This window comes from Nanorana parkeri, unplaced genomic scaffold (genome assembly GCF_000935625.1).
Source record: "Nanorana parkeri isolate BGI_ZX_2015 unplaced genomic scaffold, ASM93562v1 scaffold2067, whole genome shotgun sequence".
Taxonomy (NCBI): Eukaryota; Metazoa; Chordata; class Amphibia; order Anura; family Dicroglossidae; genus Nanorana; species Nanorana parkeri.
In genome coordinates, this window is record NW_017308335.1 from 87,619 (window position 1) to 103,565 (window position 15,947).

The window sequence follows — 15,947 nt, forward strand, 5'->3', positions numbered from 1 at the left end:
GTTCCGGCTCCCCCACATGTGTGGGGGGGGGGGGGGGGGGGCTTTTCCACTGACCACCAATGTAGAATGGTGCCTTTTCCCCAACGTATAAAGTAACACAAAATAAAGCGCTGTTACATCTTTTTACGAGTTTACCCTGAAGATGGACCATAGGAGGAAGATGCATGGGGCAGAGGTGAATCATAGAGAGGACGAGTACTTTTTTTTAATGCAAACTTGGTGGTGCAAACTTATGCTGGTATTTGGCTTTAATACTAATTTTTCATTACATTTCTAATGCACAAGAGTGACCTAGTCTTTTTAAATGTGACTTTGAACGCCCCATGAATATAATCTACATTTACTTCTTGATTAATGCAGACTGTACACACTGCTCTTATGGAGAGAGGCATGGTGTACTGACCCACGTTGTTTGTGTATTATAAAGCAATTTCAAGAGAAAAGCAGTTTATGTTGAAATTCTAATAGTGCAGCATCAGGCCACTCAGGGTGTAAAAGCTATCCACTGGCCCACAGCAAAGGTACGAAATGTTATTAAAAACAAAAAATGGAACTATTGAATGATCTGTTTAACTCGTGCAATGCATTATTGCTCTCCAGATTACATAGAACAATACCCTGAATGTGTGTTTTTGGAATAGCATGACTTTCATATTCTTTTCTTCCTCCTTAATATCTGAACAACTGTTTCTTTTTTATTTCACAGTACAAACAAGTGGAGCAGTACATGTCATTTCACAAATTGCCGTCTGACATGCGGCAGAAGATACATGATTATTACGAGCACAGGTACCAAGGAAAGATCTTTGATGAGGACAATATTCTGAGTGAGCTCAATGATCCACTGAGGGAGGTGAGACACATACAGATATATTTCTCTGTCATCTCCAGTGAAACGTGCAGTTGGCACTGTGAGCTAAAGATAAACGGCTAGCTTCTCATGTATTATTATTGGAAATCCTTACTTTCTGCACTTTGTATTATATTATGTGTATGATTTTGTCCGGGATCGAATACCGCTCTGGTGTGGGGAACTTAAGAAGACAAAATGTATGTTGCTATACATACATTCTCTTCTGTGCTGAAAATGATTGTTTTGTGAGTACAGAAAATATTTTGCAATATCGTTATGGGCACTAGAAAATTAAAGCCTTTGTAAAACTTGAAATCCTCCTTTTCTGGTATGTTTCCATCATGTCCTTCGGTATTCTGTTTTTGTAAGCAAATGGGTTCTTTTTTTTGTAAATTTGTTGTAAAGTTTACATCCTGTCAGTAATAGAATTTCCTGTTTTAGGCTGACAATGCTTAAGCCGGCTATATACTGTACAAAATTTGCACAGTGTGTGGCCTTGTTGGCACCCTTCCATCCGATGAACTTTGACAGTTTAGTATGGATGGAGGAATCTGTTATAGTTTTTATTTTCATTCAGCCTTTCATGATCAGCCTGCCGCATGTGCTCCTTCTGTTGACCATTGGGCTACCTGTCTGAAGCTGGCCATGCACCTGTAGATTTTCTATAGATTTTTTTCTATCAACCTATGGTCAGATGGAAAAAATGCAACAGATTCCTCCATCTACATTAAACTGTGTGGATGGAGGAATCCCCCACTGGGCCAAGCTTCAGTATCTTGCTAGGTGGCCCCGCTGGCTCTCAAAATACCTAAACAATGCCTGCATCCAATCAGTCTGATCAGGTATTTTGACAGCCAGCGGGGCCAACTAGCAAGATACTAAAGCTTGGCCCAGTGGGAGATTCCTCCATCCACACAGTTTAGCGTAAATGGAGGAATCTGCTGCACATTTTCCATCTGAACATAGAAAATCTGCAGATCATCTATAGGTGTATGGCCAGCTTTAGAGACATGATAGTAGCCCAATGGCCAGGTGATGAATTGCACATTGCTGTGCTGACAATACTGCTGTGGAGCAAATGCTTAGCATTTTCATCCTGCAAAAGAAAATGCTGTTACTGGCAGGATCTCAAGATAAGACATTTTGCAACAGATTCACAAAAAAACTATTTGCTTATGAAAACTGTACACATTGAAAAATTATGCCAAAAATACTGAAAGATATTGAGTTTATATATATTTAGCTATTTAGCTCTGAATGTTACAGCACTGATGACACCAGCTGCATATAAACAAACTCCCAGGCAGGGGCGTAACTAGAAATCACAGGGCACCATAGCAAAATGTTGTATGGGGCCCCGTGATTGCTAGTTATGCCACTTGCAGAGCCCCAGCGGAGAGTGACCCTGCAGAGCCCACCATAGACTCTCTATTGTGGGCTCTGCAGGGTCTGAGATCTCTGTCAGCGCCTCTGTGGTTGCCGGGCCCCGACTCCTGTTCTGTCCCCGGGCCCGCCTCCTCTGCTATCGACGTGCCCCACCTTCTCTTACATCACTGGCCCCACCTGCTCTTAGGTCGCTGGCCAGTGATGTAAGAGGAGGCGGGCCCTGCCTCCTCCATTCCGAACACCGCCCTCATCTGCCGCAGCGGCTGGCTGTCACTGGCACAGCTCCGCAGCGGCTATGAGGGGAAATGCGCCGTGGCCGCTGCTGAGCTGTGTCTTTGACAGCCAGTACCCCCACATGCCATAGTGACCCAGGCGGCCCTGGCCGGGCCCCCCTGTGCCCGGGCCCCATAGCGGCCGCCTAGGTCGCTATGGAGATTGTTACGCCACTGCGCCCAGCCAATATAGCTGCCAAGAGTTTGTTTACTGACTCTCAGCTACCAGCTTTCCAATTGGTGGCTGTACCACATCTACATCCACACAAAGGTGCAGCCCGCACCAGTCGCCCGCCCAACCATGTTTACCTGTACCTCCTCGGTGTCTGGGACCTCTATGGCAGGTGTCAGTTTTGAGAGTGGTGGGAGAACATCTATTCAATGATCTCCCCAGAGGAGTATGAATCCGGAAGTGCTCAGTTCTGAAAACTTCCTGGTTTGGAGCTATCAAGCTCAGTCTGTACTTGATTGGCTTCAGCAGATTGCAGGGGTGACAGTAGGGGGGTCTAATAGATCCCTGATCTCTGCTTGTCACCTGCACTATGATATCACATAGTGGATTGTAAAATTAAATAAAAGGTAAACAAATTAAAATGTAATAAAACAAAATGTTTCTAACCCCCCTGCCCACCCCCATGTATACATAAACCCAAATATGTGCGTCACATGTATATGCGCGTGAAAACAATGATTGCACCACACATATTAGTTGTTGCCACACACGCCAGAGTGAGAGGAACCATTTGAGGGCAATCATTTATGGTTAACTCTGAAAACCTGTAAATCTGTAAATAATAAGTCAAGGCAACTGGACTTGTTGTATTTTTATTGAAGACGTTTTACTGGTCATCCGACCAGCTTTCTCAATTCAGAATGACTAGTACACAAATTCTCTGGGAATAAATCTGGTGAATTTCGCTCCAATCCACATAATCTGTTAGCCGCAACCAGGTGTTGATTTAATTTGCATAATTGGAGCTAGGAGGTGTTATTAACCTGCCCAAGTTTTTAAATTCAAGTTTGGCTTCTCCATTTTTACATAAATGGCCTCAGACAGTTAACCTGTAAAGGCTTTTAAAGTGTCTTCCACTGACAATTTTGGGTACTGTGGTTTTTCGCCATTTCACTAGAATGCGCAGTTTTGTCTGTTGACTCACTGCAACTTCATCTTTTAGAATATGCATATATTGTGTTTGTGTGTTTTACTTAAATTAATTGGAGTGTATTTTTTTTTAACTAAAAATATAGATTTTAAAAACAGAAGCACAAATATTGTGAGACTTAAAAAATTGCAACTACCCCCATTTTATTTGTAAAGGGTCTATATGTTCAGAAAATACAGAGAGGGAATTTATCAAAACTGGAGCAGACAAAATCTGGAGCAGTGGCCCATGACAACCAATCGGCTTCTGTCTTTCATTTGCAAAGCTTAATTGAACACCGAAGAGAGAAGCTGATTGGTGACTCCAGATTCTGTCTGCTCCAGTTTTGATAAATTCCCCCCATGATGTCTTTGTTCATTTAAAAATCGTGCATATCAGTATGTGTGCAAAAAGAAAAAAAAAAAGGCTGACCGCAAAAGAGTTGAAGCATATTTTAAACCAAAGCTTTGTGGGTTTTGGAGTAGGGAAGGATTAGAATCCTGTCAGATTTTATTTTTCACCTGTGTCCCATTGGAGAGATTTCCTTTTACATCCTGCATCATAGACCCAACAGTAAATTGGGGAAATTCCCAACTAGACAGTTATCGCAACAAGAGCCCCTATTGGAAGATTGCACCTTCAATTATAATAATAATAAAGTATTAGATTTTTCTCTGACTTTCAGTTCCAGTGACAATGGACAAGCACAAATAAAGTGAGTGACTCTCCCCAGCAAAGACACACACTACAATGAAATTTTGACAGATGTTCTAACTCTTCTCTACTCTACACAACACTAAAAACATTTTGTAATGAAAACCACGAGCACATTTTGTAATGCTGATGTTTTCACTAACCCAAATCTTTTTTGTTTCAGCTGCCTAGTTTTGTGAGCATGAAACGTCTTTTGTCATGTTAAAATTAATTTTAGGGACACTATTGGATATATATTAAAAACTGTATTTAAGAAGCAATCCTAAAAATGTGATTGCAGTTTTAAGCCACGATTAGCAGCTTTGAGATATCTGTAAGTATAATTGCTTATAAGGATTATTAAATTTGAAATATACTTACTATAGCACATACACAAGTTAGAATTGGTTGATTAGGATTGAGGGACGGATGGATGAAAATTGTTTAGGTACAGAAGCTGAAAGCCACAGAGCTTTGTGCAATTCAAAGTACGTTTCTTTCTCATATATCATTCAATTTACATTATAAAATCTGGTGTAGTGGTTTAGAAAATCAATGTAAGTGAAAATAAATACTGTTTTCCTGTACATAGAATGCAATGTGGGCACTCAGCTCATAAATTATTGGGGGAGCTGCAATCAATGGGCCCCATAAGATGACCTGAACCCCCCACCCCCCTGTAATTACTTGATGAACTGCACTGTTGTATTGCACTATTTGAGATAGATGCCAGTCAGTTCTGTACAGACCTGATATGCAGCCCAACAGCCAACTGAAGTAATGAAACAACTTTGCTAACAACGGTAGGATCTCCAGGTAAAAAATCTTTGCAACAGATGCAGACAAATATTTGCTTCAGAAAACTGTGTGCTGTAAAGCAGCGGTTCTCAACCTGTGGGTCGCGACCCCGTCGGGGGTCGAATGGCTATTTGCCATGGGTCGCCTAGCAGGTCCCGGCCGCCTGGGAGAGAAACACTTTCTCCTGGAAAGGTTTACTCTGCTCGATCTAGCAGAGTAATCCTTTCCCTGCTAATTTTTTTTTTTTCTGACATCGGGGGCCTCAGGCTGCCGTCAGTCAGAAAAAAAAAACACCATAGGAATGCATAGCTAGATTCCTATTGGCTATTTCACTTTGCAATAGCCAATACCAAACTAGCTATTGCACCCGCCCTCTGCTGCCGCCAATCAGCAGAGGGGGACCTGAAGTTCTCCATCAGGTCCTCTTCCAGTGATTGACAGCAGCAGAGGGTGGGTGCAATAGCTAGTTTGCTATTGGCTATTACAAAGTGAAATAGCCAATAGGAATCTAGCTATGCATTCCTATGGTTGTTTTTTGTTTTTTTTTTATTCTGACGGCGCAAGCCAGTGGTTCTCAACCTGTGGGTCGCTGTGTGAGTGGTTCTCAACCTGTGGGTCGCTGTGTGATTTCTTATGTGCTAGGTGAGAGTCCTCCTCAGCCCTCTCCTAGCGCAGCAGTGTCAGTTCTCCTGCCACGCTGCAAGATGTTGCTGCAGCAGCCGCGTCATCCCTAAAATTTACCGTTGGGGGTCACCACAACTTGGCAAATGTTACCAAGGGGTCCTGGCCCTAGAAAGGTTGGGAACCACTGCTGTAAGGCATCATACCAAACATACTGGAAAATAGATTTGGAGTTTACATACACTTTAAAGATTTATATTAAAGTAGAAATAGTGGATTAAGTGTAAGTCTAGGAATCAATTTTAAAGAGATTTTGTCATGGGGGTAAGGAGGGAACCAGCTGTACATATGAAGGTACCTGCAATAGCCTCTCTAAACCCTCCAGTCATGGCTGACTTCTATTCCTACAGGCAAATATCTGACACGTTGAGATAGGTTTTGAATTTGCCACTACGTTTTGGGCACTGAAGTCTAATGTAGAGAGCCTGGCTCCAACCTCTTTATGCATGGCAGGGTGCTGTAGTAGCTTCCTGGGTGCTGCACACCCACATCACCCTGCCTCAGTGCTCCTCTAAAGAACCATCAGTCTTGATGCATTCAGTGGTCTGGTTCTTGAGAGGAGTTGTGCAAATATTAACATGCCTTCATGTGTGGATGTCAGTCTAGAGAAGTGGGCGTTCCTAGACAGGCTGCATTTTTATGTAGACTGTCCTAGGTAATGCCTACATGGGATACTGAGCCTCCAAGATTGAAAGAACTGAAATCCTAATGAGGTGGGCATTGTCCAAATTGCTGCAGCATTGACGGAAGCTCACAGTGTACAATGAAATCTGAGTAAGCATTTTCAGTACATGGGACCCTATACAATTCTGCAAGGGTAAGGCTACAGTTTACCTTTAATACATTATTATAGCTGCATATATGTTAGTAAAGACTATTGGGCAAAGTGCACTCAGAGCAGAAACTGCCTCACCCTAGCATTGGTCTGACCCAGCAGCACTTTTCAAGAATACCTAACTGATCTGGTGTACTGCACACTCTACATGCAGACGCAGGAACAACGTACTTTGACCCCTGTGCTTGGTGCACCTGTCTGAGACTGCCCCTTTAAAGGCTTGCTGGTGCTGTTTCTCCCAAATAGCAGTGCTGTTCACCCATGAAAGATAAACCTCGGCAAAATAGGTTATGTCTTTTAAACTGCTGTATAGCACACACAGGACAGGATAACTACTTGCTACATATTTGACTGGGCCAATAAAAAGACCTGTTTGTGATGGGCAACAGCCCTCCTTTGAATAGTAATTGTAAAACCCATCATGCGTATCATGTGCCTGATTGGAGACCGAGCTGAACAGGGGGCTATTCTCGCATCACCAGTCCAACTCCTTTGGAGATGGTTACAGGTAAGAGGAGGACTCGGAGGCACAAGTGCCAAAGAGATGGCCTGTACTGCAGTTTGAGTGCATTGACCAGGGTAATGCATCCACAGGAACTGATGTTGCAGAAACCTGAGGTACCACATGTTGCAAGGTCAGAGTGGAGTTGAACTGGTAATCGGGGTCGAGGTCACAAGCCGGGGTCATGCACAGAAGGATCAGATTCACAAGTGAGGTGCCCAGGCGATGATCAGAAGCAGGATCAGGGTCACAGGCTGGAGTCATACATGGGTAAATCTGAAGCTCAGGTGAAGTACCAGATCAGAAGTCCAAAAGCAGTCGAAGTTGTGAGCCAGGGTCATGCACAGGTAAACAAAGTCACAGGAAACGGATAGCACAGAAACAAGGGAGGCCTGAAGACCAGTCAGCAACTGGCTCTGTGCTCACTCTGATTCTTATAGGCCATCTGATGCCACTGACGTATGCACGCGTCCACGCTAATGTCTGCACGCAACATTTCCATTACATTTGGGAATACTTACGCACACACTTGCATGCACATTTTCACACACACCATGCATGCAACCCCTGGCTACAGCATATTTGCCCATAATCCAGAGGACAGGGCCACGTGCGCGTGTACCCACACTGGCCTCTTGGTAAGTACCTTACATGAGAGAAACAGTTATGTAGATTATGTAGGAAAACTTGAGTTTCCTCTATGTCTCTGATCTCCTTGTTTCAAGTCGGTGACCCAGAAAGTAGTGAGGCCAGAGGGTCAGTGTATTAGCCAGGCATGTAACATTTTAAGAAGGTCAGCAAAGGCAGCCAAAATATTTCTCTTATGACAGGTTTACTTTATGTATAGCCAAAACTTTTTTGGTTTTGGAATACGAAAAGTTTAACATTTCTGTCAGTTTATTTTTTGTTTTCTGTGTGGATATTTCCAATCGCTTACTGTCCTGGAGATGCAACAAGGAGTGAGAGGATGGTGAGGGAATTCCCTTTTTAGACAACTGTCACCAGCACAGACTTACCCTCACCTCTGGTTCTGGGGACAACCCAAAGTTTTTGATTTTCACATCACCATGTGTCTTGGTGACAGTAGTCACCAGGACAAATAGAGAAAGTAAATCTTCCTATCTGGGACACAAACGGCAAAAAAAAAACAATTGACAAACCCTAAACCCTTCTCTACTCCATCCACATTGTTTTTCTTTTTGGCCATACTGTACATGCATTTTAAATAACAATGTGCTTACAAAAATGATTCAGAATGTGTCTGCAATATACAGTATGTACATATATCCATCTTTTATCCATTTTAAAGTGCAGACTTAGTCAATCTGCCGGAAGTCTGGTGAGCTGACAAAGCTGATTCTGCAGGACGACCATCCCAAGCAGTGTTATTATGCCTGGTCAGTTCTCCTTTCTGGATTACAGAACAATCCCTTATGTTATGGAGAGGGGGAGTATTTTATAGTCTGGCAGAGGAGAACTCAGGCAGGGCTGATGACACAGCTTGGGATTTTAGTGCAGCAGAGGCAGCGTTGTTCAGACAGGACGTTAGAAGCTCACTGGATTTCTGGCAGAATGAACAATATTTTTCTGTACTTGCCATGTTTATTAAGAAACAAAACATGAAGAAATGTCCATTGTATTTTTTTGTTCTGTTCTGTTCTGCTCAGACATATTTTTAAAGAATAGACATGCATTGCAGTACGCTCATTTTTGTCTTGCTGAAGGGCCCATATGATGAATATTGAGGAATTAAGTCAAGTCCATCCGACATTTACTTTAAATGTACTGATGGGAGCCAAGAAGCAGCACAATTTAAAGTTCATTCTGTAGATCTGGAACAGTTCAGTCCAATGCTACCTGGGGCATACTCTACTTTATCTTTCACATAAAACAGGCCATAAAACGTTATGGTCACTGCACCACGTAAAATATCACCTTTCAGGAAGGATAATGGCCTTTCGAATTTAGCAAGCCCCAGAACTAATCAAGGTGGATACCAAGAGGATTATGACAGGCTAGTTTCTGTGTGCTAAATGTGTGGGATTTTCAACCTTTAGCCGCGGTGTGCTTTGCTCTCTACACTAATCAGTTCGGTCAAAAGCTAAGTTGTTGTCTGAGCTCTCTATAGTGCTCTGTGGCCCTTGTCATATCCCTGCTTTCCCTAAGAATATCAGAGTTCAGCTTTTTTGCATTGGCTGGAAAATGTGATTGAGTATTTGATTCACCTTTCTGTGGAGCAGGTTCCATCTGGGCATTGTAATGTTAAAGGAGATTTGAAATGAAAAGTGTAAGCTTCTTCTTATGCAAATTATTTAATAACATTTGTACTGGAAATAAAGTCGGGTTTGGAAAAGTCCCAGAAGCCAGAAAACCAATTAATCTTCATTTTTATAGCTACCACCTGTTGGTGCATCTCTGAGTCTCTTTGTTGGTGTCAGTGTGCAATATATGTCTGTCTCCCAGATTGGGCTGAATGGTTGCTGGCTCATAGGTGTACAGAAGCTTCCCAGGACTCAAATGAGCTACCCACCTAAAGAAATAATTTTCCGATTAACCCTTAATTTCTTACTATCCAGAAGCCAACAGCTAAAAAGTCTAAAAAATTTTTTTAAGAAACGCAAAAGCCCAAATAAGAAACTTCTATGTATATAAAGTGCTGCTAGAGGTTCTTTTACATGTGTACTGCAACCTCTGAGAACCTTTTACTATACAGGAAACAGAAGGTGCGTCACACCAAAGGTCAGATAGTCCATAGCGATTTTTTAAAACTAAATTATCAGAAAAAAGAAATCCAACGCATTTCTTTTTTTAGGTTTGGACTCTACACTTCCATTTCTGCCACTGGCAGTCTGTGCAGTGCGGAGCTCCTTGCTGCACAGAGTGGCAGACATTTGTTATATAATATATAGCAACTATTTTGCAATTGAGATCAACAACATTTAGAGATTGTACAATATGCAAGCCCTGTGAAAGAGGGAGTATCTGAACCCCTGAAATGCGTTGAATTTCTTTTTACTGAACATTTAATAAAACATTACGACTCACTAGTGAAGCACTCCTGTTTCCTGTATAGTTTTATGAAGCCCCCAACCCCTCTTAGAAGTATTTTCTGGTATTTATGAATAGCCTAACCAAAACAAGTTAGCTTGATCAATAAGATGGTTTTTGATAACACCGGATACTAAAAATAGAAGATCTGCTGCCCTTGTGTATTTGTAGTTCTAAAAAACTCCTTGTTATGGCTGAAATTCCTGGCCGTTCTGAGAGGCTAAGCTTCATAGCTACCTGATTATTGGCCAACGAGGCATCCCATCATAGTGGTGGACCAATAGGAATGTATAGGGGCTTAGGAGCAAGCTTCAAGAAGTGTGGGAGCTTCACCTGTTCTTCATCCAGGACAAGATCATTTTATTTGCTCATGCAGGTCCACTACATGAGCCAATCCACTTCTAGTTGCAGCAATATTTTTCGTGTTTTCTTTTTGGGTTTTTTCCACAACAGGTTTACAGTTCTACATTTAGAAATCCATGTGTGTTTTCATATTTTTAGAGTTTCACAACTTGATACTGTTAAAGTGACCATGTCACCAACTTAAAAGAAATGCAAGTGAAAGCACAGAAAAGTAGTTTATTTTGAGAGTTTACTTGCAGTGTATTTCCTTTCCATAACTTATATTTCCATCGTTCTCATTCATTGCACCTACATATATTATATACCATTTTTTTAAAGGACAAAATGGGCTTTAATTTGATGTGACTTATGCATATATACATTTTTTATTTAAAAAAAGATTCAAAAATTCAGTTTTGGCAATAATAATGTGCCCATAATTAGTGTAGCTAACAAAACGTAATTCATAATAGACAAAATGCGAGTGAAATACAATTTTAGTGTGGAACATTTTTAGAATGTTTGTCTCCTAACTTTAATAGCCTATTTTCTTATCATTTTTTTTTATTGAACTTTTTTTTTTTACTCTATATTTAAACTTTAAAAAACTGTTTAAAACTTTTCTTTTAAACTAGGGCGCACTAAGAGGTCATTTTTTATTTACTGGGGCAACAGCATAAACCACATTTTCCCGCATGATGGAATTATTCCATCACCAGTCTTTAACTAACTGAGAGATCGTGACAGAATAATTGCGTCATCGGTCAGGAAGAGAATGTTCCTGTTATGTTAAGAATTGTAAGTAATCGGCATATATTGTCTACAGACCTCTAATTCTAATTTTAAGGGGAACCAAGTTTCAACTTGTCAAAATCAAAATAAGTCAGACAAGCGCAGGCACAGCCCATTGCAACCCACAATGCAGTTCAGGCATCTCTGAATTGGTTGTCAAGATACCCATATTGTAATGTGGAATGTAGTGTATACTGTACTTCAACTAGGTGTGCAGCAGAGTTACCCTGCAGCTTGTAGTCATAGTTTGCAGGCATTGGATCGTGCTTATTAAGCAATTGTTTTACAGTAATTTGTTAACAATCACAGGTTTGCTTTACACTTGCTCATACTGATGAATAAACAGGATATGTTCAGTAGAGTTATATATGCCAGATGCCAAGTTGCATTATGGAAACACTATATCAAGCAGTATCCCACTGTCGAGAACTGATTGACTTGGTTATTCAGATGCAGATGTAGAGAGCCTTCATATGTTCAGTTATGTGTCATACATCACCTTTAGAGAAAAAATGGAAGAAGGATATGTGCTCCGGCAAGCCTCTACAGCAGGATTTGTGTTATTGGTTTCTTGCAAGCAGCTTTTGTTGATGTGGTATTACTGCATTTTCACTGCACTTATATGTAAATCATACCCAGAGCTAACTGTTGTAGAGAAAGCTTGGAGTTTGTCACTGCATTAATGCTAAACCATCCAAAAATATATGTGAGAGATTGAAGTGGAGGGCCATGCTGGTTGCAATCAGGGATGGTCTTTAACTATTGAGCACGTCCTAGAATCAAGTTGAGGTGTACTATATACACTGCAGTGAAACATATATGTGGCCAAATGTGTGTGAATTAAAAGGGTGAGGGAAAAGAGTTTATTCATATTCAAAGTTAGTTTACTCATAACGCCTGGTGGTAGGTGGTTCTTCACAGGCTGACTTTTGTGAATGGCCTAGGGTAGACTTTATACAGTGCTGGTGGTGGGAACAAAAGTAGAGCAGGAGCTGTGTTATCTGGCGCAATAAAAGCCCAGCTATTAAGCTTTCTGAAAAAAAGCCTGAATTATAAAACCACAGAGGTATCTAGCTACAAACCATTCTAAATATATTCAGGTAGTGATGCATGTAAAGGTGCTTGGTGCTATAGTTGAGCTTTAGTAGAGATGGGATGCAGCGATACTGGTTTTTCGGTATCGATTACAAGTTGTTTTTTTTTCGGTGCTTGCCAATACCGGATGTCCCATTAGTCCTGATTAGCCAGGAAGCAAGGCGGTGGGTAATGACTCGACGCCCGGCTTCCCGATTAGCCAGGAAACCATCTCCATGCTCCCTCATCACCACGTGATGAGGAAGCATGGAGCTGACTTCCTGGTTGGCCAGCTTTCCGGCCAATCAGGAAGCTGGACGGCGATTCATCACATAGCGCCAGGCTTCCTTATTAGCCAGGAGGCCGACTCCATGCTCCCTTGCCACCAGGTATGTCTATATCCTTATATCAGCTAATTCTTCATTTAGAGGCAGGAGTTTATAGCACACTTTTTGGCACTGGAGAGATTTGTCCTTATTTGTGCATTGTGTAGTGAATACTGAGTAATTGAGTGCATTGGAATGCTTATAAATAACCTACACAACACATTTTTGGGGTTGGTTAAGAACATTTTCCCCCCAGCAATCTTCTTTAACCTCCCTGGCGGTATGATTATGGAGGATTTTAGCATCCCAAAGCGGTACATTGTTTTTCATGGAAATTTGTTGTTTTATATTGTAGGCCTGTAATTCTTAGTAAATCTTAGGAATAACTCACCTAAATCTGTCCAAACAAGAGTCCAGTAGACATCCCAGGTATGATAAAGTTTGAAACAAGAAATTAAAAAATTATAATATAATAATTAAAAAAATGGTCCAGTAAATGGGAATTCTGGGGGTGCAGCCTGATCCGTACCACAGTCAATAGAGTAAATGCCAGCATCTGACTTTTAGTTTCGCTTTCGGGCCGCGTACAGCAGAGGGCGCCGCGGGCTCACAGGGACAAGGTAAGTGACACTTTGTGCATTCCCGAGTCTGGCTCGGGGGTTACCGCTCCTGGTATTGAAAATTAACCCCGAGCCAGACTCGGGAATACAGCCAGGGAGGTTAAGTAATGATAAAGTTATTGCTGAATTAACAGGCCCATAGTGGAAATGTAGAAATTGCTCTGGTATATGGTATACATGTACTAGAGCTAAAGTGACTGTCATTGGAAAATCTGTATATGCCCATTAATAAAGCTAAAACAACATAAAATAGTATTTTACATTAGCTATGATTTGGTATCCACTGCCACAATCCATATCTGTAAGTATTGTATAATTGGTGGCATGATTTACAGTACATATTCAGCCAAGTTCCTATTTAAACCTAAAAGCTTTACACTTTATACTGTATAATCATAAAAATAAAAAAATGAAAATCATTCAAGAAGCCTTCCTCCATATTAGTCCAGATAGTCCAGATATTACTTTCATAAAGAACTCATCCCTTCCATTAAATATATTTTTTACATACTCATAGTCCATCCATCCTCTTTTCTTTTATGTGCTTCACTTGCAGGCGTTCCTTCCAGTGCAATTCATACCTTTTCAGTCAAACAATTTCTTGTTTACTCACGTTATTTTTGAGACTTCACTTTGAGTCAATCCCACTACTCTGCCTCTCAATCCTGTGTGCAAGTTCAAGAACAAAGAAGCAATCATTCTGCTCCAAAGAGTTCTAATCCCCCTACGTAGCTCAAGGACTGTGACTCAACAACACCCTGTCCTGAGACAATTTATTTCAACAAAAATCTTCCCATATGATTATATGTGTATTTAAAAGAGAACTATGGGATAAGTGTTTTTCCCCATAGTTTTCTTTAGGGTCAGGGGGGGGACATACAATAACCTCCTCCTGTGACCCAAAGCTCAGCATATAGAGAGCTATTGCCCGCGATATACTGAGAGAGCCGCAGCCGGAATGGATCCCGACAATCCTGTCTGGATCCACCCAGCTGCGTGAGTGACAGCTGGCTCTGCCTATCTAGAGGCCGAACCAGCTCTGCCCACTCCCTCCCCCATTCGTTCCTCCACTCAGCGCTGGAGGATCGGAGCGGGGACGACGGACTCCCTGCGGGGAGCGGTGACTGACAGTCACTGCTCACTGCAGTGAGACGATCGGGAAGTGAGCGGATCGGTGCATGTTTCTGCTCCCTTCCCAATTGATAGAGCCAACCTGTGACCGCTTGTTTGTCACAGGTCGGCTCTAACTATGAGGATGAGTGGAAATCACTCACCTCATAGTTCTCTTTATTTTATGCATATTATTTACCCATAAAAGCCTCCCTTGTGTACACATCCAAAAACCCAGAGACTGATGCTGGGTGCCACCATCTTGAATGTCATGTCAGCAGACTCGGAACAGTCACTTAAAGGAGAACTATGAGGTGAGGGCTTTTCACTCACCTCATAGTTCTAGCCGACCTGTGACAATGAGACTGTCACAGGTCGGCTCAGTAGATCGGGAAGTGAGCGAACACATACCGGCCTTCGCTCACTTCTCGATCCTGTCACAGCTCTCTGCCGTGACAGGGGACAGGCAGAGCCAGCTGTCACTCAAGCAGCTGTGCGGATCCAGACATAATTGTCGGGATCCGCTTCAGCTGCGGCGTCTCAGTATACCACGAGCTGTAGCTCGCGGTATACAGAGCTTAGGGTGACGGAAGCACGCTAGTTTGTGTCCTCCCGTTACCCTAAGGAGAACTATGGGGAAAAGCCCTAACCCCATAGCACTCCTTTAAGTGACACTCTATAGTATTACCCTTCACAACTACTGAAGAATCATTTATGGAAAGTAAAAACACTGCAAGTAAACATTGAAAATACCTGTTGTTTTTTTTCTGTGCTTTTACCTGCAATGTTTTAAATTGATGACAGAATCTCTTCAAGTTGGCTCCCTTTCAGGTTTTCTGCACAAATAAAAAGTAGTGCAGTGCTTCCATTCTGGAAATGTTTCAGCAGCAATGCCATGGTGTATTAGAAAGATACTTTATCTCATACAGAAAGTATACAAATAAGGTATAATAAATGTTCTTATGAACCAAGTCCCCAGTAATTAAAGAGATGCTAGCTACTGAGCATCTAATACACTTCATTTGACTCCTGACTTTTCTCTGGTATTTCTGACTTTTTTTTTTTTTAAGCATGTTTATCTTTATTGAGTTTTACAGAATACATAACCATTAAAGAGATAGACGAATCATGTACAGGTAAATATAATCATGTGGCCAGCCGGCCTCTCATGCAGAATCGTCTTCGGATCTAGGAATATTTAATAAACAAATAAAATACGTAAAGCTTATAGAACTTATAAAACATCTATTTTCTGGGTTTATAACAGCTCAACATCCTGTTATTGTGTTTAACAGTGCTGACACGAAATTGCTATAGGATGTGAAACAAAGGTGGGAAACAATGGGAGATAATATACCCCTAGACTGTGTGTGTATTATGAATGAGACTGACTACCAGATATGGGGTTTAGAATGCAGCAGATGAGTCGAATAGGAGGAGCGGATTTGGAAGGGGGGGGGGGTGGGGGGGGGG

At 41.7% G+C, this 15,947-nt stretch overlaps 1 protein-coding gene across 1 annotated transcript in view; it reads left to right on the top strand.

Moving 5' to 3' along the window:
* LOC108800574 (potassium/sodium hyperpolarization-activated cyclic nucleotide-gated channel 1-like) overlaps positions 1 to 15,947 on the top strand; it is a 146,272-nt gene that overhangs the window by 85,691 nt on the left and 44,634 nt on the right. The window contains exon 3 of the mRNA XM_018572556.1: positions 707 to 853. Coding sequence (XP_018428058.1) covers positions 707 to 853 — 147 coding nt within the window. The remainder of the gene's footprint in view (positions 1 to 706; positions 854 to 15,947) is intronic.